The sequence below is a fragment of the Abramis brama genome (genome assembly GCF_963993115.1).
Source record: "Abramis brama genome assembly, chromosome: 16".
Taxonomy (NCBI): Eukaryota; Metazoa; Chordata; class Actinopteri; order Cypriniformes; family Leuciscidae; genus Abramis; species Abramis brama.
In genome coordinates, this window is record NC_139978.1 from 16277008 (window position 1) to 16301565 (window position 24558).

Below are 24558 nucleotides of genomic sequence, written 5' to 3' on the forward strand. Positions count from 1 at the left end.
CTCCAATCATCCCTTCATATTCTAGTTGCCTTTGGGTTATCACACTTTTTCACGCTGTTCTTCTATAAGAGATCCAGTCATTGCAGGCTCAACTGTGAAGTTTTACTCCTTTAGAAGTTGTTTTCAAATCGTTTTCAAATATTTTTTACAAGACAGTAAGAAATAGTTCCTTCGCCTAGTGCTTCCATAAATCATCACCAATACCAAACTCCTATAGTATTTTAAAAATGCTTTTCGACCTCACAGCCATGATACAATGAACAGCTGTCGAATGACTAACCTTGAGGGGAGTGTAGCACTAAGATGTGCGATAAGGGGGTTTATTTTAATTTGTTTCAGTTGAGAAGATTTTGTGTGAGAGGTGAAACAACCGTGTGTCCGCTCTGGTCTGCACTATTCTTGAGCTGAAGCTGCTGCAATGTCTTCACTTATTCAACTGAGCCTTTCATTATGCATCAGCTCAGGCTAATACAAACCTCTGGATAAATCTGTGAAGAACACAACTGCTATTTGAGGCATTACAACTGAGATTTCTTGGGTAGACTCAGGAAGCTCTAACACTGGTTTTCTTTCAATTGGTTTTACCTTCACTGCTTAATGTTTAAAATGTTTTTTTTTTTTTTTTTTTTTTTTAAGAATTATTAACCTTTATACAATATTATACATTAAAGGGGCTATATGTAGTTTTCAGCGGCCTCTAGCGGTGATGTTTCTTGCTTTCAGAGGTAATAGCAAAACCCGCCAAGTGGATCATTTTAATGTGAGATTACAACCCCTTCACACACAGGCAATAAAAAAAGGATTCATTTTTAAATCAATTTTCAATCAATTTGATGACTAAAAATTGACTAAAAAAATGGTATAAATGTTTTTCAAAACCATATAAAACCAACATAAATATGAAGTGTACATTTATAGGAACTTAAAAATGTTTTAAACTTGTAATTATCATTTGCTGTATTTAGCACTGTTTCTCTGTTGTCTTTGACACTATCAGAACTAACCATCGAATTTTCTAAATTGTATAAAACTTTTTATGAAAAGGCAAGGTTTGTTCAGTTTGTGATATATAATGTGGTGTGGCTCTCCAAAAACAATAATATTTATGAATAAAACAATAATTTGTCATAATATTTGTCAAGTAAATAAATAAATATTTCACATTCAGAATTTTTTTTGTGATGCTATTAAATAATGCATTTACTTAAATAATTTAAATAATGCATTTAAATAATGCATTCTGCACTCACATTAATTAAAAATATTGTATTACTTTATAAGTTCTAAATGGTTACAACACATGATATATTTTAGAGTCATTAAATTAAAACTTGAAAAAGTTTCAGGTCCATGGTCTTGTGTCCCATATGCAGAACTTTCTCAGATACCCAGACTGCATTTTGAGTGAGTCATAAACTAAGAGAGAAAGGTCAGAAACGTTTTTTAAATGAGTTCGGAGAGGGTTGTTTGGTTCTGCCTCGAAGGAGGATTATCTATGTGGAGTTCACAAATACCATCGCAAATAAAACCAGACCATTGATTCCATTAGGCCACAGGATGAACTGAGTGATTTCGGCCTTCTTACAAAAACATTCTTTATCTTTCTCTCTCTCACTTTCATTATATAAATAATCCATCTTGTCTACACCCTCATGATGTCAAGTTTTGAATGACTGGTGTATTGTAAATTTCAGATCTCGCGCAGGAGCATTAAATAAAAAATGATCAAGTTCAGAATTCTTATTGCCAATACATTTGACAGGAGCTCAATGCAAAGACCATTTAGTAAATTGCTGAGGAGAGCCATAGTTATACACGACTGTACCGTCATCTCCTCTAAAAAACGTTTTCTGCTGTGGTGGCAGAACTGTACGGGGTGGGTTTATGTGCTGTCCAATCATAAAACAATAAACAAATATTATTAATGGCCACCATTGCAGGGCTAAACATTTCAGTTAGTCTGCAATTTTAGGAAAAGCTCTAAGTCCATACTCTCATGAAGTTTTTAACCTTTATGACTCTCAGAGTCCATTATTCCATCCGAGACTCTCTTGTTTACTGCTCGAGGTTAGTATGACTGTTGTAACTTTAGATCTGTATAAACACCCTGACAAGTACCTAAAAATTTAAAACATGCCATTTGGCCTGGCTTTTTGTGAGAGCACACATTAAAGTCGAAAAGCTGCAGAGCTAATGAAATGTCATTTCCCTTCCGAGTAATTTCCATTATTTGTGGAGTCTATTCATTTCAGGTCAAAAGCAACATAACCCAAAACCGAGCCCTCACAGTTGTGCTACAGCAGCAAAACTGGTGGTTTTGAAGAAGTGCCTGTCCAGCACGGCTCTGCAATTTACTAATTGGTGATACTAATCAACTCTCTACTGTCGGCTACATTTAGTGTTGAGAACATTCAGACCGGAATGTTTTACTTCACATCACAACAGTGTACTGTGCGAGGAACTTATAAAACCACACTGAATTGTTTTGAAATCTGTCTTGTCTGATCAATCTATCTTGAAAAAAATAATTCTTGCACAAAATCATTGAGGATCAATTTAACAGCAATAAGAAGCATATGAACTGCATTTCTCAAAACCCCCACAAAGTATTAAATATAAAACAAAATATCTAAAAAAACAGCATGCTGCTGTTAGTGACTACTTTTGGTTATGTACTGAATGAATTCCTGACTGAAATATTTTATGAGATTTTAAATAATTCAGTTCTGGTCTGATCAGCAGTGTACATAATAAACGGCCATTCGCTAAATAAATGAAGATGCTGCGGAGGCCATGCCAGTGGATAAGAGGCAACCGGACACAAGGATGCAGAGATGTCTCTGGCTGCGCCCAAAATCGCATACTCTCTTGAGTAAGTAAATGGCTATATAGTAAATCGACTATATAGTAGGAAAGTATGTGATTTCAGATCCAGCCAAATATATTTTCGCCTGTCTTCCTGTAGCTTATCACACAATACAATTATGGCCCCAGAATTGTACGTTGAGCTGGTACAAAAGCACAGATGACTGCCACTCCAGACACGGTTCCCTCTCACTATAAGCTTTCAGTCTTTTGAAAATGTTAGAACAGCAATACAACAAGGCGAAACTGTTAGTGCATTTGAATATCTTAAAAAGCTTAGAAATTAGTTGTCGGGCATAAACAGTTCAAAGAAAATGGCTGCCCACTAGTAAACTGCTTAAATTTGATACTTTTCTGACTTTGAATGAATTTCTGAATGTCTCTGAATTTGGTACGTTTAGGTCCTGGTAATAGATTACCATTGAAGGGTTAGTGAATGGGTCAATGACATATAAATGTCAAGGCGACATCGTAGGCCTGGAGGACCGAGGTGACGTCGTCGGCTTAAATTACCGAAGCGCAGCCAGAGGGAGTGAGGACCAAGGTGGAACCAGAAGAAAGGTGGAACCTGGTGGAGCTGAAGGGGTGGAGGAAGTCCACAGAGACAGCGGAGAGAACAGGAACAATGAGGCAGGCAGGATAGCAGATGGCACCAGATCATCCAGAAAGTTACTAGGGACAGGTTGATGGGCAGAGAGTTTGAGGTGGGGACTGGCTCCATGGTCGACAGGTCTCTGAGCCAGTGCTCCCATTCTGGCTCTAGGTTGACTGTTCTAATGGTGCTGACTCCTGGGGGGACCTTACAGTAGGCTCTGGCCCAGGACGGATGCGGCGACCGGCTTCCGGGGTGGACTCTGTGGCTGGCTCCTGGGATGGAGGGGGCACTATCTCGTGGTCTAAGAGCTGATCGTCCTCCACAGTGAGAGAGGATCCACAAACCCACAAGAAATGCTCCATAATCTCAACGAAGGGACGGTGATCTTCACTCACTAGCAGCATCTGTCCTAGAGGGTCGTCCATTCCAATCCAGAAAAGCTGTTTAAGGGTTTCATCGTCCCAGTGCACCTCATTGTAGACATCCCATATGTCCTCTACAAGTTCCTCCAGTGTGCGACCGTTCTGTGAGTAACACTTCATATTTTTACTCATTTGAGGGTTCATTTCTGTCCACAATAAAGAAAAAGAAAAATTGTTTAGGTGGTTTCATGTGGTTTTGAAAAACTTGATTAACAAGACTAAACTGCAAGGAAACAGACGGACATTGGCACATGAGTAAATACAGAATGAAATCGAACACATCCATATATATGTCACAGCGCGAGTTCTCTTTCGCGTCTTGCTCTTGAATGTTTCAATTGGCAAAGCTTAAATGAGTTTAGTTTAAACACAGATAGCAACGTGTGCTTCTCATGTCTCATCTGCGCTCGCACGCTATGAACACCTGGGTGATGACTGCGTAAATGCATATGGCACTCGCATTGAACAAAGTTTACAATGAGTAACTGTTTTATCTTTTTTATTATCGCTGTTGTAATGTATTATTGGATAGCCAGCATGTGAATCCATCGACAGAAACATACATTAGCGGAACTGTCTGTTTTTCACGTTATTTTCATCCAACCATATTATAAATATGTAATCAGATGTGAGATCAATCACGGTGCAAGTGTGTGTTGAACGGTACGGTTAGATTTTTTTTTTACTGAGAACCGTTACACCCCTAATAACTACTTGGTGAATCTGTATCAAAAGTGAATGTTTAAATTCTGGCATGTGCGGTGACTTCTGGGTAGCTCTTTAAGAAGCGTATGGAGTACAGAAGGACTCTACAGTAGCAATTGGTGTTTAAATTTATGAGTTATGCTGAACCATGCAACTCTGCGTTTCCACTGCTGATGTAGCTTCAAGCAAGGCACTTATCTCATAGTTCCTTTGGGGGTGCTGTTCTCCTGATCTCAACAGAGCACTCTGTGACCTGTCATGGTTTGGGAGAGGGAGAGGGAGAGGGAGAGGGAAAGGGAGAGGGAGAGGGAGAGGGAGAGAGAGAGGGGGAGAGAGAGAGAGAGAGAGAGAGAGAGAGAGAGAGAGAGAGAGAGTGAAAGAGAGAGAGAGAGAGTGAAAGAGAGAGAGAAAATCACTCAACTTCCCCCAGTAGTAATTCCAGAATAAATTGAGGAGATTCAGGAATGGAGCGGGAGTAGACATGAGTTTTAATGTCTGTTTAAATAACAGTGACCTGTCCTGCAGAGCAGCTTTGTACCGGCTGTCACTGATAATCCCACTGGCCATCTGATGAACTTCTCTGTTGTTTTACGGCTGTGAAGCCTTCGAGGAAAATCGTGAGCATTTTCATGAGTGAGTCATGAGCAAACTTCCCGTCAACCATGAGTCAGACACCTGCAGCACTTGGCCACTTGGCTCTTTCCCCTCTTTCATTTCTTGTTAGATGGAAAACAGAAAGAAGAGGAGCTAAAGAAAAGAATCATAGGTCACCGCTGCAATGCTGTAGATTAAATTAGGGAGAGGTTACAGAAAAGGAAACCACACTTCTGGGTTCTTTATACACAAACAGCTTTTAATGTTGTGGGATTGTTAAACACTACATAACGTTATAATGTTTGTTAATGGAATTTATTATAAAAATGATACCAATGCTATAAAAGTAAAGAAATATATGTTAAACTATCAACTTTAGTTATCACTATATGATTTTGGCATGATTTTAGCTCAAAATCATATACTGTAGTCATACATTCAAAAGTCTTTAATAATCAAACCAGATCACAGGAGATCACTGGAAAATATGCAGGAATACATAAAATAGCATAAAAACACTCAAAATAAAGATGATAACTGACCCCAAACTGAACAAAACAAGTAGTATATACAGAAGCAAACAAGGCCTGCGTCTGAAATTGCATACTCTCTTGAGTAGGTACTTATTCTGAATAAGTAATTACTTCACGACCGCAAAAAAAGTATGTTCTATATAGTATGAATTTGTGTAGTATGAATGTAATCAGGACTACATTCGCCATGTTGTCATTATCACGTGACCTACCAGCGTCAGTTCACTTCACTGCCATTCACGAATCCTCTCCCGTGGCCTCATGGGATAGTAAAGTGTCCATCGTATGCACACTTCAGAATCTCACCGGAAGAAGTAGGTCATCTGGGTACTTTTTGCCAACTCTTTTATGAGTACTGTGAATTCAGACATATTTATTTTGTCACATACTGTTTTTCACATACTATATAGTAGGGAAGTTTGCGATTTCGGATGCAGCCAGGGAAATTTAATGATAGACAGGTGTAATTAAACATAAACCAAGGAAATTGGGGATTAACAAGACTAAACTGCAAGGAAACAGACGGACATTGGCACATGAGTAAATATACAATGAAATCTAACATATCCCTGACATTAGCCCCCCACCCTCAAGGTGCATCCCCCCGCTGTAAACTAAAGTCCAAAAGTGGAGGGAGGGAGGTGGACGAGGAGCTGGCAATGGACAGGAAACTGGATTAGGCGGTAGAGGTAAACACCACGGTGGAGCCGATGGAGGGAGAAGCCAAGGTGAAGCCCTGATGCACTTCCTAGGCAGAGCCTGGGGGCCGACTGACAGCGATGGAGCAGGACAAGGTGAAGACCCAAGCTTAACTGTGAGGCCGATGGCCCAGGGCGACATCGTAGGCCTGGAGGACCGAGGTGACGTTGTCGGCTCAAGTGACCGAAGCGCAGCCAGAGGGATCGAGGACCAAGGCAGAACCAGAAGAAAGGAGGAACCTGGTGGAGCCGAAGGGGTGGAGGAAGTCCACAGAGACAGTGGAGACAACGGGAAGAACGGGGCAGGCAGGATATCAGATGGCACCAGATCATCCAGAAAGTTACCAGGGACAGCTTGATGGGCAGAGAGTTTGAGGGTGGGGCATTAGGTGGGGACTGGCTCCATGGTCGACAGGTCACTGAGCCAGTGCTCCCATTCTGGCTCTACGTTGACTGTTCTAACGGTGCTGACTTCTGGGGGGACTTTACAGTAGGCTCCGGCCTCAGGACGGATGCGGCGACCGGCTTTGGCTCTGGGGTGGACTCTGTGGCTGGCTCTGGCTCCTGGGATGGAGAGGTACTAGCTTGTGGTCTGCAGTTGCTGCTGACATGGTGGGCATGGGTGTTGTCTTATGGTCCACGGCAAACAATCTCTCTGGTGGCTTCAAGATGGCTGCCGAAGGTGCCGAAGGTCCTGGGGTGTCGGAGATGGTTTCATCATCCCAGTGCACTAATTCAAGTACCAATTCAAAAGTTTGACAATAATAATAATAATAAAAATAATAATGAAATAATGTCTAAAGGCTTCTTTTCAAGAATTTTATTCTTTAAATAATTTTCTTCTTCATTATGATATCAGGACAGTTGTTTCACTATATATATATATATATTTTTTTTTATGCCATTTATTTTAAAAACAATTCTAAATTAAATTTAATACAGAAATTAAAAAATCATAGAAAATATGTATTTAAGTCATTGTATGTCTGCATTACATTTTATTTTTTAATTTTTATGAAACATAATTTCCCAATAAATTGCCAGTTTTGATGCCTGGGGACATGACAAAAAAATAAAATAAAAATCCACTCAAACTGAAGCAGTTTAATGAAATTAGTTCACTTAATTGCAATACTGACTAATATGACTTGCGTCTTTAAGCACTGTGAATTTAATACTTTATCACACATATTAAAACATTACAGCTTTAATCACAAAGAAAGCATTGGTTTGGTATCGTGATATAAATACCTATTGACATTTTAAAGGAATATTTATTTATTTTTGAGTGAACAACCATTTTAACATCAATTTTCCAAAGTAACTAAGGACAAGAACACTTAGTGCTGTATATACAGTACAAAAATAGATTCTTACTTTAGATGCTATGAAATTGATGTGAACGGACTGCATGTGTAGAGTATGGATTATTTTCACTGGTGTGGTATTATTAAAGGTGAGAAGAGTGGTGACCGAAAGCCAGGCGATGTGGAGAGTGATAAATGACAATAAGCCTTTTTGTTTCTCCTGTGAAATCTGATGAAACGATGCACAGAGTCATTTATATCCTTTCTGGATGATATAAACAAGTCCTGAGAGATATAAAGCATTTGTCTCAGTACTTTAACCATCTTGTGAAGAGGCAGTTTACTGTGGCTCAGAAATGCTTATTTGATTTATGATTGCCTAATTACAATCCTCTGAGCGTTAGTTGACGTACTGTAGTTGCAATGTTACTTATAGGTAGTAGAATGTCTAAAGTGGACCATCGAAATAAAATGTAACCCACAATTATTATTTTATTTTTTTAAAAAGATTAATTGCATACTGTGCAGCATGCAGTTATTCCATTTGGAACAATGTGCTTATATCTTAATGCAAGACAGGCAGTGACAAATGGAAGCAGGAATCCAGAAGAGCAAACCGCATCTCAGATTCATACACAGTGGAATTACTGGGATAAAGAAAGTATAGCAATCATTATGAAACACAGATGATGGTGAGAGGATTGCACTCAGGTTCATCATCATTCTCCAGATCAATGTTTTCATCTCCTGCAAATGTGGGATGAAACTTTTATTTGTTCTCTTCACACTTGCACTGGCCTTTTTTTCCAGACCAATTCTTTTCTCCTTTCTTTTTATTTTCTTATGTAAGCTCTGCTTGAGCTTGTGAGTTTGTTCAGGTATTTATACTTCCCTCAGGATATGTGTACCTCACACTACACACATTGATAACAAAAGATTATCTGAATCTTTACTTTTTCTCAAGACGTGATTGACAGGCTGTTCTATATTTAAGGTATAGAAAACATTATAAACAATTATTTTGAGAAGTCATATTTCTATGGCTATAATTGACTAGATAGACATCCTGTGAGAATGATGCTTCTCTTATACCATGTGATAAGTATTTTATATTAATCTCATGATTTGCCTGAAACACATTACTGTTCAAAAGTTTGGTGTCAGCAAGAAAGACATTTATGTTTGAACATATTTGTATTTCAAATAAATGCTGTTCTTTCTGAACTTTCTACTCATCAAAGAATCCTGTAAAAGAAATCACGGTTTTCACAAAAATATTAACAGCTTGACTGTTTTCAACATTGATAACAATAAGAAATGATTCCTGAGCAGCAAATCAGCATATTTGAATGATTTATAAAGGATCATGTGACACTGAAGACTGGAGTAATGATGCTGAATGACCGGCGTTAGCTTCAATTAGCCGAAGCAAGTCGATCACATGGATGAAGGAAGGATCTCGTTCACTTCTCAGGGAAAAAGGGTTACAGTTGTAACCTGAGACGTTCCCTTTCAAGGGAACTCGCGCTGCTTCAAGGACGCTTTGGGAACGGCAATGCCCAAATGCCATGCTTACAAGTGCCTGTCTGTGTGAATACTGAGAGCACAACTAAGATATGAGCACCTGTGAACCTGGGTTAGCGCCCAGGTCCAGGTTGAAGAACCTCACGAATGTGAGTGGAGAGGACCAGCCCACCACATCATAAACATCTTGAAGGGAGTCACCCGAAATTAAGGCCTCATCATCGTCCAGGTCCCTCAGCAGCAGATCAGCCTGGTATGCCTGCAGAATGGACATTGTGTTCAGACATGTGCCAGCCTGACCTGCCGCCGTGTACGCTTTACCCACTAGCGCCAATGTTCTTAATGGCTTAGTGGGAAGCATCGGGGGGTTCAGGGACAATGCTGAGCAAGGGGACCGATAGCTCGCAACCGTCGTTTCCACCTTAGGCATCGCTCCATAGCCATATCTTTCAGCACCCTAATATCTGAATTAACATGCACTTGGGGGCTGAAAAGACGGTACGAGTATGGCTTGTTCCATGACCTCGATAATTCTTTGTGGAGGTTGGGAAAGAATGGAAAGAAAGTCCCCGTGGTGGAGGTGTCTTGTTTGGTGACACCCAAACTGGACAGGCACCCTGTTTCTTGGCTGTCCAATCGATGTTTAACTTGACACAGCACGAGTATGACCTTCACCAGCTCCTCATACGCTGGGGATATGGGTGGCGAATCTTCTACATCCCCAGCCTCTGTGCTCAACATATCCCCCTCCTCAGAACAGGATAGCTGAAGCACCGGGCTATCCCCCTGGGCAGAAGAAGCCGCATCGTGGGCTTCCGATCCCAGAGAGAGAGTGCTGGATCCCCCGGGTAAAGGCAGAAAAAGGACGGCGCCCATCTCTAACTCCTCTGAGAGATCAATTTGCAAACCCCATGATCTCAGCTTCCGTGCTGCCTCGGCAGCAGCGGGGCCAGAACTTCAGGGAACGCGAGCCTGAACACTCTCCTCAAAGAGTGACAGACAGGAGCGGAGCGAGCGAAGCGGCAGCCTCTCACAATGCTCGCAGTCAGCCCCCTCGAAGGCTGACAGAGCATACTCCGCTCCCAAACATATAACACACAAATCGTGTGCATCCCCACCCTTAAGGAAATGAGGGCAAGGAGGATCACATGATTTGAATCCCTGCTTGTTTGCTATTTTTCTCTCATATATGTGTCCTGCACTTTATCGGGACAGGACAGACAACAATAAATAAGACAAACAGGATGAACACATAGCGCTTGCTGAGGCAAAGAAGCTAACGTCGATCATTCTGGATGTGCTTTTATGCTTCCCTGGTCGTGACATCATCCGCCCGTGACGTTCCATCTCGCCATTGGACTAGTTTACACAGTGCTCCAGACGCAATCATGCAGATGCGTTCCAAATTGACAAAGCATGAGTTTGCTCAAAAGGGAATTACAGGAATTAATTACATTTTAAAATATATTAAATACAAAACATTTTAAATTGCAATAATATCTCACAATTAGGGGTGTCCATGGTTAACCGATTAACCGATTAACCGTTAAAAATTGCGTAACCGAGTGAAACATTTTGCTCGGTTAAGTGGCGTCAATGGCGTGCATTGAATTTAGTTGTAATACATTTTTGCACCAGCAGAGACCGCTAGACCAGTTTTCTAATATGAAGCGGGCAAAGAAAGCGCGCGTCCGAGAGTGAAGGCTGTGCGCGAGCCAGAAACAAACATAGTATCCGCGCCACTGATCGCAGCACAATAATATCTGTCTGCAGAGCCGCAGAGCCACAGCTTTACCCCAGCAGTTTTACCCCGCGCATGCGCAGTTTCATCACAACAGTTTTACCCGCAGAGTCCGTTTACCGTTACATTAACCCATACAATTTGTATTATGAATTTCCTAAACATGTACTTGCTAATCAAACACTTTATATGAACAAACTACTAATCTATAGAACACAATCGGTCTTCAGACCTTTTACTATTGTGTTGATATGCGCGAGGGAGAGAGAGCAATGCAGCGCTCGTGTTGTTTGAAGGCGGTGAGAGTGCGCGCGCGCGCGGCCGGGGCTCTCTCACTGTTTGTTCTATGCGCCCTGTCCACTGATCTATAATTAGTTGTTACGACGACTTATTTGTTCCCTCGTTTTAATAAATCGTGGACACGTTGAACTAATTCCCTCCCTCATTTTGATTTAACGAATTACAACGTGGCCAAAAACAGTTTGATACTATTAATTATAGTGAATGCTAAAGACCTATTTTTTGTGAATTGGTGAATATTCAGGTGAATTATTTCGTGGCCACGAATTAATAATAATTATTAAACTGTTTTTCTTACCTGTGAAGATAGCTCTTCAGTGAAGGCCGACTATCTCGTACAGCTTTTTATTCCTTTTTTTTTTTTGTGAATTGGTGAATATTCAGGTGAATTGTTTTGTGGCCACGAATTAATAATACCTCAGCACGATTTACAAGACCCTTCTCGATCGCAGCGGCAACGAGCACTTTGATCACTTGATTTAAAAAACAAAACATTTCAGCGCTAGATCGCCTAAAAAAAAAAAAAAAAAAAAAAAACGAACGAAATGAATGCTCTGCTAGTTAACTGGAGATGTTTTGTTTATTTGTATTGGTATTCGTGCCGCGAGATGTTTCAAAGTGGTGGGGACAATATCGACCTTAGAAAATATGGTGGGGACATGTCCCACCCGCAAATTACGCCTCGGGGTTGCGGCGCGCACACTATATGGTTAACCGAGTATTAACCGCTAAGGGCCTCGGTTAACGGTTAATGAAAAACTTGAAAACGTGCAGCCCTACTCACAATATTACTGTTTTTACTGTATTTTGAAAAACTTTTGAATGGTAATTTATCTTTGTGCAGTGTATATTTCTTATTATAAATTGCTAGTGTTATGAAATACGACAAAAAGAAAAAAAGAATTGGGGTTACACTTTATTTTAAGGTGTCATTGTTACAGTGTAATTATACATTTAAGTACTGAGTAATAATAATTAACTACATGTACTTACTATAGGGATAGGGTAGGATTAAGGTTTAGTTGAGGGTTAGTTGCATGTAATTATGCGTAATTTACTGTTATTACAATGGTAAGTACACGTAAGATATGTAACAAGGACACTGTAAAATAAAGTGTTACCAGAATTGGCTATACAACACTTTCAAGTTCAAATTTATGGGATGCTGGATTTTTTTTTTAGAAATACTAATAATATAGGAAGGAAATTATTCTACATTAAATACTTATTGGTCATGAGAATCTCATGCAATGACTATAATGTAAAAACTACTTTTAATTTTAGTTTTATTTCATAAACCTGTTCAAAACTGAACATACAGTAGACACATGAAATATGCAGTGCTTGATATGCAAATCTCGCATTGTGTTTAAGCATGCTGGACATCAGGCCCTGCTCCATGGGGAATCCATCTTAGTCTCTAAGCAGATTTGTACCAATGGAGAACATTTGAAAACATCACAATCCTTCTTCTGGTGACCTGTTACAAGAGGCACTTTCCTTAAAAAGAGAGTGCAACATGAAGTGTTGTATGGAATTAAAAACCTCTTCATACTCAAATAGTTTAATTGCTGTATCCATGCAGAGATATTTTCAGCCACTGAGATTATTGTTTCATGTGGCTTTTTGTTTCTTCATATCATGAGGCTGTATGCTCATCACAAAAGAACATTATCTGGTTTTCTCTTGGCTTTATGGACTGTAAAACTCTCCTGATACTACTCCTTCCTCCAGGGGGGGCCCTCTCACAGAGAGATCACATCAAGGCAGGAGATGTGCTCAGCATGCTAGCCTCAAGTAATGTTTAATTATTCAAATTACACATTGCACTTAGCTGTCACGGCTGGGTATGTCTCTGTGCAACTTTTACCCTGCAAAATAAGAAAGATACTTTTTTGTTGTCATCAAATAGCCTTTATAGACTTTATGCTATTTTATATTTAACGAATAATGAACATTCAGGGTTTATTTTGCAATAACAACTGACTGGATGTTCACTATTCTGCTTATTAAATGGTTACTTGGCACAAAAGAAAATAATTTGACATAAAATATTGATTCGAGTTGAAATAATTTATTAGCTTGTTAAATGCAAGTTTCCTCAAAGAAAAACAGTTCCTAGCAAGCAGCTTTGAGCCTAGTCGAACAAACAAGTTCAAGCGAGATGGACATTTAAGGGGTAATGTACAGTCATATCAGTTACTACACAGTTTTTCTCTACATAAATAATGACAGGGACATGAAATATTGATTTGAATATTGAATTTCGCTTTAAAATCTTTTTTTTTTTTAATCTTTTAAAATGATCTTATAATCCATAATAGTTTACAAAACAATCGTTCTAGCAACATCTTGTTGCTAGAATGATTGTTTGTGTGATATGAGAGACATGAAAGAAGCGGCGCCCTCAGACACCCAGATTGAGCGGTCATGCTATTGGCAACGGTCCTTATCGAGGAATAACTGACCTTGGAATCTTGCGACTGACCAATCAGAATCAAGCATTTCAGAGAGCCGTGTAATAAGTTAAATTAAACCTTTGCCCCTCTTTTGTAGCAATGAAGAGAATTCCTTTGGACCCAGCACAGATTATAATTTAATTAATTACAAGCTGAATATCTGGAGTGGGTTAAAACACTTCATTACATTATAAATTCATGATATTCATAATTAATGTGGTTGGTTATAATTGATGCCAGTGAACTCCCAAGACATCTCGACCATGTAAATATACAAATTTAACCACAAGTACTTACTAATACATCATAGGCAGCATTTTTTTTTATGGCATCACATAAAATCGACATATTAAGCCTTTTAAAGTTGAAATGTGCTCACATATGATTTATTAATAGTTTTGAGAGGTTTGCTTTTTCACATATTTTCCACTTTTGCCCTTTGCAATCCTCTCTAAACCTTGTTAAAGCTAAATTTCATGTGGTTTTTCCCAGTCAGCTGAGCCGCAAGATGTTTCAGTGGTGCGTTCGACCAAGTGCAGCTCCTCACAGGGGGTGGAGAGCTTCCACCACAAGTCAGTAATAGATAGCCTACATTCACAGCGTGAACACACGGCACTAAATGAGAGAGATTCTCGCCTGAGGATGTTACGTATAGCGGGACAGATCTGTATATTGACGCCATGGAATTAAACACATGGGCAAAAGTCCAGAGAATTTTACTGGCTAGTGGGTCAGATTGATGCATTAGGCCAGCACTGCACCATCAAAAGAAAATACTGTACCATTTTTATCACCAAGACAATTCCATGTTAAATGTTACTTTTGTCTTGCCAATGTTTGTTGACTCATTAACAGGTCTCATGTGACATCCATAACCTTGAGGAAAACTCAAAGACGGGCAAGCCAGACTGCATTAGGTTTTCACTCATCTCTTAAACTGGGTTAAATCACCTAATTCTCTCGGTTTTACACGTCATTACATCAGCAGGGGTACTGATGCTGTAAATAGGAGCCATTAGAAAAGCTGTAAATGTTTCCTTTTAAAATTGAAATGTGCAAAATTTCTTAATTACATTTTCTTAGACACATCTGACAGCTCTTTTGAAAACATGAAAGTAGAGTTTTTGTATCTCAGAATTGGAAATGTACATGCCTGTGGTGATATATCTGCAAAATGATATTACGTTGCTTCTTTCACGTTTCACAACACTTTTACAGTGAAATGTCCAGTGATTGGCTCTAAAATCATGTTCAGTTTTATCGAAGCAGATGTCAGTCTGGTAATATTTTATTTCTTTGGTTATTGTACGTATCATAAGTTGTATCGCACGTGGCACTAAAAGGTATCCCTACCATAAAGCTAATTGATAGTCTCAACTAAAGTAAATGTAAAGGCCTTTGCTGAAGCAACCATGCCATTTTAGCTTGCTTCTTTAAGACTTTCAGCTTTTTTATCGTGACTTGTGTTTCACAGAACTCATACTCGAATGCTTCACATCTCAAGTGTAGTGCTGTACCAGGTGAGTAACAGAGCAAGTTTACTGTGAGGAAAGCCATATTTATGCAGCTGGATATGTAATGCAAGCACCAAAATGTATTAGTTTTGGTAAAAGTTAGCTATGGTAAAAGCCTTTTGAGGTCATAACTGTGCAAAAGTAAGTCTTTATTAATCAATAATCTGCCTCGTAACCATAATTTGTGTGAAAGGGAATACAGTACAAGCTGTTGTCGTTTTACTGCCTCGTGTATAGTTATGTTTTTAGAGTCTTGCAAAACACATTTTCCCAATGAACCTATGTTGCATAGAATTGATTATACATAATCACTGGTATGAATGGCAGCTTCAGTTCATCACTGACCACACAGCACACAATGCACCTTTCCTAAAGATGTAGAGTTTAGTTACAAGTCTGTTCTAACATTCTTTCCTGTATAAAATCTTCAAAGACTTTGATTAAGTGCTTCAGGTATGTTTGATCACAGTCACAATGTAAATGACCATGAGCTGAGTTAAGCACTCCTGCCACAAGTAATCTGTTCCTCTGACACCTAAATCTATTTACATTATGAATGTGCTGAATATATATAAAGCAGTGACTGGATGGGAAAGATGTGTTTGGATGGATGTAAATATACATGAGACAGGCTTATGTGCCAATCTAATTCCAATAAAAGTCTTTAAATTCAGTTCCGCATATTGAATTAATTTGGAAAAACAAACAGGGGACACATTTGTAATTCAAATTAGAATTCCAAAGTATATTTTATACACACTACCATTCAGTAGTTAGGGGTCAGTAATATATATTTTTTTCTTTAGAAAGAAATTAATATGTTTTAGTATTTATTATAAGGACAACATTAAATTTATCAAAAGTGACAGTAGGCATTTATAATGTTACGAAAGATTTCAATTTTGAATAAATCCTGTTCTTTCGAATTCATCAAAGAACACTGGTTTCACAAAAATATTAAGCAATAAAAACTGTTTTCTACATCACATAAGAAATGTTTATTGAGCAGCAAATAAACATATTCGAATGATTTCTGAAGAATCATGTGACACTGAAGACTGGAGTAATGACGCTGAAAATTAAGCTTTGCCATCACAGGAAAATATATTCAAGTAGAAAATATCTCAGTTAACACTGTAACCTTGGTTCCCTGAAAAGGGAATGAGATGCTGCATCGAGAATTACATTGTGTGAACGCCTCTGCGTGATTGCATTGTAACCGCTTCAGATTTAACTAAACCCAGAACCAGTCATTCAACTTATAAAAGGAAACCTACTGCAATAACATAGTTTGTTTAACAAAGCATAAAAATAATCAGAGACTCTTATTGAATGCAAAATATCGGTAGTTTATATTTAGTAAAAACATTCAAGCAAAGCATAGTAATAGTCACTTCATTTCATCCTTTCATCCAAATTATTCACAAAAAAATAAAATAAAATAGGTAGATAGAGTTCAAGAAAGACCAATGTCCGTGGGTGATGAATTAAGTGGAATGAATTGAATAAAGTCTTATCTGAATTCCATTTGAGGTCTCAAATGCCCAGTGTATCCTCCAGCATAACTGTCAGTGTTAATCCATTTGCCTATGTACTCAATATAAAAGTTTGACCAGTGCCTGTCTTGTGTGAAATCAGGCGAGCACAACGAAGACAGAAGCGCCTGGGACCCAGGGGTGAAGCCCAAATCTAGGTTGTAAAACCTGAAGAATGTGTGCGGAAAGGACCAGCCTGCCGCATGAGTAGGGATACCCCTTATTAGGCTTTCAAAGCTGCCATTCTCCTCCTGATCTGACGCCCCATGGAGGAAACAAGGTACCAACGGGTTTCTCCCCAAAGACACCACCCAAAGGTGCGAGGTAAGCAGCTAGGTCGCCTCGAAAGCCTTTAGAGTGGAGGGGATAACCCTGCAAAAAATCGATCCTGCAGGAATTCCAGCACTGTACCAAGCGGGCAGTTAACTGGATCCAGCTGATGATTTCTGCTAGTCTCCTTGTTCCTCTTTCCTCAACAACCTTAGATGAGACCAAACCCCCTCAGAGGCCAAACCCACATCATAACTCTGCTCTCCAGTAGTCCCAGGAGTAGAATGATCGGAGAAACCGTGTACAGATGCAGCCTCGGCCAAGTCTGCACCATGACATCCAACCCAAAGGGGCTGGAAATGAGATTGAGAACCAGTGTGTTGTCTACTGAGACTCAAATAGATTCACTTCCGCCTGACTGACTTCCCTCCATATAAGCTCCACCATCTCAGGGGGGAGTCTCCATTCCCCAGGCCTCAGCCCCTGCCTCATTAAGATGTCTGCTCTCTGAATTTGGTGCCCAGGGATGTAGAGCCTGAGCCACCATCACCAGGCAACTAAGTGCCAAGAGCAGTGTTGGGCAGTAACGCGTTACTAATAACGCGTTACTGTAACTCAGTTACTTTTGACAGTAACTAATACTGTAACGCATTACTTTTTAAATAAATTAACTCCGTTACCGTTACCATATGGTGCGTTGTCCGTTACTCTTTAAAATGAATTATGTGCGGCAGTCATGGCGAGTCAAGGCGAGAGCAAGGCGAACAAAAGCGAGTCAAACGCCGCGAGCGCCCTTGAAAGTGCGCGATAGAGACCGTTGGAGAGTGCGCGAGAGAGACCGATGTGTCCGTGAGCGAGCTCGAAAGTGCGCGAGAGAGACCGTTGGAGAGCACGCTCGGAAGTGCGCGAGAGAGACCGATGTGTCTGAGAGCGAGCTCGAAAGTGCGCGAGAGAGACCGGTGTGTATGTTGGAGAGCGCGCTCGGAAGTGCACGAGAGAGACCGAATGTGTTCGAGCATAATATAGTTTGTTTCTAAAGAAATTACACACTTCAGCATTTGAATATCTGTAGCATATTGGTATCATCTGCAACGTTTTAATTAGTTTACATATGAAACAAAACTCCAAAATAACCTGCAAAGAACGTTCCCAGAACACATCTGACCGTTCCGGTTGTGAACACGACACGTGCGGCAAACACGACTAGAATTTGGCTTATTTCTTGGCCAGTTGTTGACTGTGCAATAAATATTAAAAGTTCTAAACCTTCCATTGTTTTGTTGTTCCTCTATAGTAAAGATAACATTTTAATATTTAAGGTAATAGGTGTCTCTCACAATGTCCCACACCAAATTAACATTAGAATAGTGTGAATTAGTGTACAATATTTTATAATAATAATTTATTATATTTAGTGTCCATTTTTCATTTAACTTTTTTTTAAGTAACGCAATAGTTACTTTTCCTGGTAATTAGTTACTTTTGTAATGATGTAACTCAGTTACTAACTCAGTTACTTTTTGTGAGAAGTAACTAACTGTAACTAATTACATTTTTTAAGTAACTTGCCCAACACTGGCCAAGAGAGATGATGACCCCTCCAGAGACAAACTTATATTAAAAATGTTTTTGTGTATATTCAACCATATAAATGCAGCCTTGGTGAGCAGAATATAATTATTTTCAAAACATGAAAAAATCTTATCGACCACAAACCTTTGAATGGTAGTTTATTTTTCATAATATTTGATAACTTCCTCTCCAAGAATTACCCCCCCCCCCGCACCACACCCCTCCTAATAAAAAGAACTTGAAACAACAGGTTTGCCTACTCTACAGTAAAAAGAAAAAAACAGAACAAAAAACAGAAGACAACATTACATTGACAAAAAAATAATTACAGACACTCCCTGGACACCACTTCACTAAATGAACATCAGTGCTTTTATTTATTTTTTCATAGCTGGGTACGGACAGGATTTCCCCTTCTATTGAACCAATATAGATATTGCAGTATGCACTATACACAAATCAACTGCTAGTGTGAGTGAAAAAGACAAGCTACAAAGCAGATTATTATTTTTTAATTTCTGCATAAAATTGTGTGCTTATTTAAAAAAAAAAATATATAACATCAGTATTTATGATTTAAAATCTAAGTATTATGTTAGAGCAGTAATGTAATCATCAGCAGAATTTAGAAGATGAGGTACTACAGCTGAGGTACTTTTTTGAAACATTAAAATGTTATTGTATGTTTGTTCTTTAAAGGAGAAGTTCACTTTCAAAAAAACTTTTGCTGATAATTTACTCACCCCCATGTCATCCAAGATGTCCATGTCTTTCTTTCTTCAGTCGCAAAGAAATTAAGGTTTTTGATGAAAACATTCCAGGATTTCCCCCCATGTAATGGATTCTATTGGGACCCAAACGGTAGAAGGTCCAAATGACAGTTTAAGTGCAGCTTCAAAGGGCTTTAAACGATACCAGACGATGAATAAGGGTCTTATCTAGCGAAACGATCGGTCATTTCCAAAATAAATAAAAAAGTTTAAGTTTTATAAGCACAAATGTTCGCCTTGCTCTGTTCTGTGATGCGCGTTCGTGACGTCACGTAATACGCAATTACGTTGAAAAGGTCACGCTTGAAAAATGTCTGTCCTGAAGAAAATGTTCTTTTTGGCTTTTTAATATTAAAACACCCAGGATACGCACACGAAATGGGCATTTTAAACGATAAACTGACACAAATACATTTGAAAATGTGTATATGGTCCTCCTTCCGCACATTTGTAAACACGTCAAGCGTGACCTTTTCAACGTAATTGCGTATTACGTGACGTCTTCAACGCGCATCACAGAACAGAGCAAGGCGAGCGTTTGTGCTTATAAAACTTAAACTTTTTTATTTATTTTGGAAATGACCGATCGTTTCGCTAGATAAGACCCTTATTCATCGTCTGGTATCGTTTAAAGCCCTTTGAAGCTGCACTTAAACTGTCACTTGGACCTTCTACCGTTTGGGTCCCAATAGAATCCATTACATGGGGGGAAATCCTGGAATGTTTTCATCAAAAACCTTAATTTCTTTGCGACTGAAGAAAGAAAGACATGGACATCTTGGATGACATGGGGGTGAGTAAATTATCAGCAAAAGTTTTTTTGAAAGTGAACTTCTCCTTTAAGTTTGAATAGAAACTTCTTTACTTTTACTTTAGTATTTTGCTAGTCAGCTCCCGACGCAATGTCATTCATTGTACGAATGTACGTGTCTGCGCTCGCGCTCTTTTAAACTCATAACAAACCAGCAAAAGATATATTCCGAAATGACGCAGATTGACAGAAAAAGTTTATTTTTGGAATACATCACAATCACTCCAAAACAGACGAAGACAACTTGCACAGCTACATTACGAGCTGCACTTCTTTGCATGCCTGTTTAGCCTTTCGCTTAACTCAATTCAGTAACTTAAACTGAAGTCAGTCAGCTGCTGAAAATTTGCATTTTTGCTTTTTGGTACCCTACCTTTTCATACATTTAGAAGGTGGGACCCATTTTGAAACGGTGAAATTAACTGGTTTAATTACAGGTGAGTGTCAATTCATCTATATCCAATGGACAAAAAGCCTAGTATTTTGCTACCTGTCTTGATTGGTGGACTAGTGAATAGGGGAATGTAACGGTTATGGAGGCACTGCCTAGGCAATTGCCTACTCTACAATTAGCACCGACCCTGTGCAATGTTTTATTTCAATATAAATTATTAATATAAATTATTATATTAATAATAATAATAATAACAACATTAAAAGTTGTTAATGTTAATTGCTGCGACAGTATTGAACTTAGTTTCATTGCTTACTAATCAATTGAGAGAAAATATTCCACCCAAAAAAGAAAAAATAGTTAATTAAAATTCATATTCATATATTTATGTTTTGTTGCTTGTAAACTAATGTACTTAGCAGTTCATTAAATTCCTCTTGCCATTCCTCATCAACATCCTGTTGGGTGTGTCCAATTGAACTAAAATTCCAAATCATTAATTGAAAGAAGCCAATACTTAGATTATGAATTTCGCCCCAATATTGTCTGAAAATCGAGACAATCGAGATAAAGAGAGGTGTTACATTTGCTCTCACAGCGCAGCCTGTATTCTTCAACATGATTACAGTGAGGGCAGCAGAGGTCATACATGTCAGTGATGTTTCTAGCTTCCCCTTATAGCAAACATGATTTATTGTCTCTGACAGTATTCTGTTAGTGGTCACATGACACTTACACATTCTATGAACTTTTACCTGCAGAGACAGTCCCTGAACTGCTGCCGTGACCAAAAACTGTAATATGTGCATTCCTGTCAATCCCAGGGACAAGCAATAGGGCTTAAAATAAAACTACTCACCACATGGTTTTTGTGTGACAGCCAATTTTACCAGCTTGGCCTTTGTTTGCTGGCGTTGTTGTCGGGATGTGTGTGCTATGTGTTACACAAAGTCTTACAAATCTGTGGTTCTCGAAGCAGTATTTTATGACAGTGGTATAAAAGTCTGTGAAATACACATATGCATACATATGAGAATCCCCTCACTGCACTCTAATAGTCTCTCACTCTAATAGTGACAGCTTGTATGCAAAGAAAAAAATATATGAAGTGCTGTTGACTAAATATTGTCAGTGGTTCAAACAACATATGCACATCTAGGCTAAGATGACCGTCCCACCTTGATTTTTCTATTGATCATAGACGGCACAAAATCTCATCTCAGCACTTGATGGATGCTATATGCTATTTTAAGTGTGTCATTTATTAAAATATCTAAACGTCTATATTGCCTCGGTTACGACTGTAACCTCGGTTCCCTGAAGAGGGAACGAGACGCTACGTCGAGTGACGCTAATGGAACGCTTTGAGTGATGATGTCTTGAAGCACATGTGAAATCAGTCCAATGGTGTGGCGGAACGTCAGAGGCGGGTGACATCATGAACCAGGAATCTATAAAGCTTGCCCAAACAAAGCAGCGCTAGCTTCTTAAGGTCTGAGCAAGCGTCTCGTTCTCTCTTCAGGGAACCGAGGTTACAGTCGTAACCGAGGCGTTTCCTTTTAAGGGAACTCGCGCTGCGTCGATTGATGCTAAGGGAATGTCTATACCAACGCCATCATAGTGAGAAGTGTCTGTCCTGTGTGAAATCATAAGAGCAGCACTAGGACGAAAGCACCCAAGACCCCGGTGTAGAGTCCAAGTCCAAAGAGTAAACACTGACGAATGTATGCGGTGAGGACCACCCTGCCGCATCGCAAACGTCCTGGAGAGGCACTCCTGACATTAGAGCCTTAGAGGCTGCCATACTCCTAGTAGAGTGGGACCGGACAGCCATAAGTGAAGGCTGTCCGGTCGACTCATAAGCAAGTGAGATAGCCTCGACCACCCACTTGCTCATTTAGATGCTGGGGACCCTTTGTTAGGGAGCCCAAAACATACAAACAGTTGTTCAGCTTTAGACCACAGGGCAGTTCTGTGGACATAGGCATCCAGTGCCCTAACTGGGCATAGCAGATTGTTCTTTTCCTCGTCCGAATCTTAAAATGGAGGAGGACAAAAGGCCTGCAGTACTATTGATCTAGCCACATTAGTGGGGACCTTGGGAATTTAGCCTGGTCTTGGGTGAAGGAATGCTTTAATTAATTAATTGATCATTAATTCCTTTATATTGCAAGTGGATCTCCCAATTAAAAAAATATAAAAAATCCAATTTAACCACTGAATCAAAGCAGCACACCCAAAATGTTGTCGCCAATTTGAAAAATGCATTAAGAAAATATTTCCCTGCAGAATTAAGAGACCTGAACAGGCTCAATCTATTATTATAATTATTTCCAGTTGGTTTTAGCCACTCAGGCATGTAGTGTTTATCTGACATCTGCCAAACCCCCGATTTGTCCATCAGACTGCCATATGGTAAAACATAAATCATCACTCCAGAGAGAGTATTTTTCTTGGACTGAAGCAGCGGCAGTGAGCTTCAAACCACTACACTAGACACTTGCATTTTCACATGGTGATTTTAGGCTTGTGTGCAACCACATGGCAAAAGGAAACTCCTTCATGATGCTTCTGACTTAGTAAGCGTGTTCTGACACAGAATAAAAAATAAAAAGGTAATTTCAACGTTTTATCTTACAATTCAGTTTTTTTTTTCCACACAATTGCAAGTTATAAAATTGGAATTGCATGAAATAAAATCAGAATTTTTAGATAAAAAGTCGCAATTACCTTTTTTATTTCATAATTCTGAGGCAGAACTTCCATATATATAATGCACTTTTATACCTGTCTTGAAGACTGCAGAATTTTATCTGAACCTTTCCCCGCCCACTTTTGGTGTATTAATTGATGTACTAATCTTTGTAAGATCAATGAGTGCAGATCATTTCACATAAACCTCCACGCCATCTCTTTTATTAGTGAGTAAAATTTGTCTAATTTGCATGTGAAGGTAGCAGTGCATTGATGGGGTAATGCAGTGGAGGATGTTCCCAATTACTGTGCAACGGAGTTAGCACAATGCTACCACATCAGGTATCAAAAACCCAGAGAATTAGGGCTGGCTGCATGCCGCCGCCGCAGTGCATTGCGAGTAGCACTACTCATGCTGTGACTAAGAAATTCTCACGATGCACCTGCCAGTCTGTTTGCACAAATCTCTGATGTTTTGACATAATTATTATTTATCTCTTCATATACTGCTAACAACTCAGAAATGCATCTTGTATGTATGATTGCTCTTCACAGACAGAGATGACTTATTTTTGGCTTGTTTTTGTAGAGCCGTGTCTGAGTTGAGGAAGTCGGGGAGGGAGAAAGATCATTATTTTCACACCAGAGAAAGTGCACAAAGAGAGGAACACCCCTCCCCGGGCTCATCATCAATTCCCCTGCCCAGGTAATTCAATGCAATCTATTGTTAATTCACATCGAAGGAGATTTCTGATTAACAGAGTCCTTGTGGACCACCGAGCTCCTCGCCACACTCTTGGAGCTCCCTTTAATTAGGACACAACAGTCAGCAATGCATTTCTCAGAATTTCATTAGTATTCAAGTGGCCTTGATACCCCTTCCCTATTTCGGTCCCAAAGGACATCCAAGCAGCGCTGCAATCAATTGTGTCAAAGTGGGAGAGGGACTACATTCTCCGACATGGGGCCAAATCCTGCCTCAAAATATGGCTTGTGGATATAGTTTCCAGACAGTAAGTATTTAATCGTAATTTAGTGAGTATAGGGATGGGGTAAGACACCCCGTTAAGAACAATGTGCATGCGCAAGATGATGATGCATAAGTCAATGTGTTATTAAGGGAAACAGAAACATTTGCTAATTTAGTTGTTATAGCACAAAGTGTTAAATTATTATTTGAAGAAGCAATCTTACCCCACTGTCTAAACTTTTACAGAATGAATGCGTTACAAGAAGTAAAGTAGCGCATTACTTT

General features: G+C 39.3%; 1 protein-coding gene across 1 annotated transcript in view; it reads left to right on the forward strand.

Annotated features, from left to right (window-relative positions):
- The window catches only part of LOC311066408 (uncharacterized protein), a gene marked incomplete at its 3' end in the record, with an annotated part of 106472 nt that extends 82166 nt beyond the window's left edge, over positions 1-24306 (forward strand). The window contains exons 4-5 of the mRNA XM_084087596.1: positions 23893-24009; positions 24204-24306. Coding sequence (XP_083943722.1) covers positions 23893-24009; positions 24204-24306 — 220 coding nt within the window. The remainder of the gene's footprint in view (positions 1-23892; positions 24010-24203) is intronic.
- Positions 24307-24558: the final 252 nt, after the last annotated feature.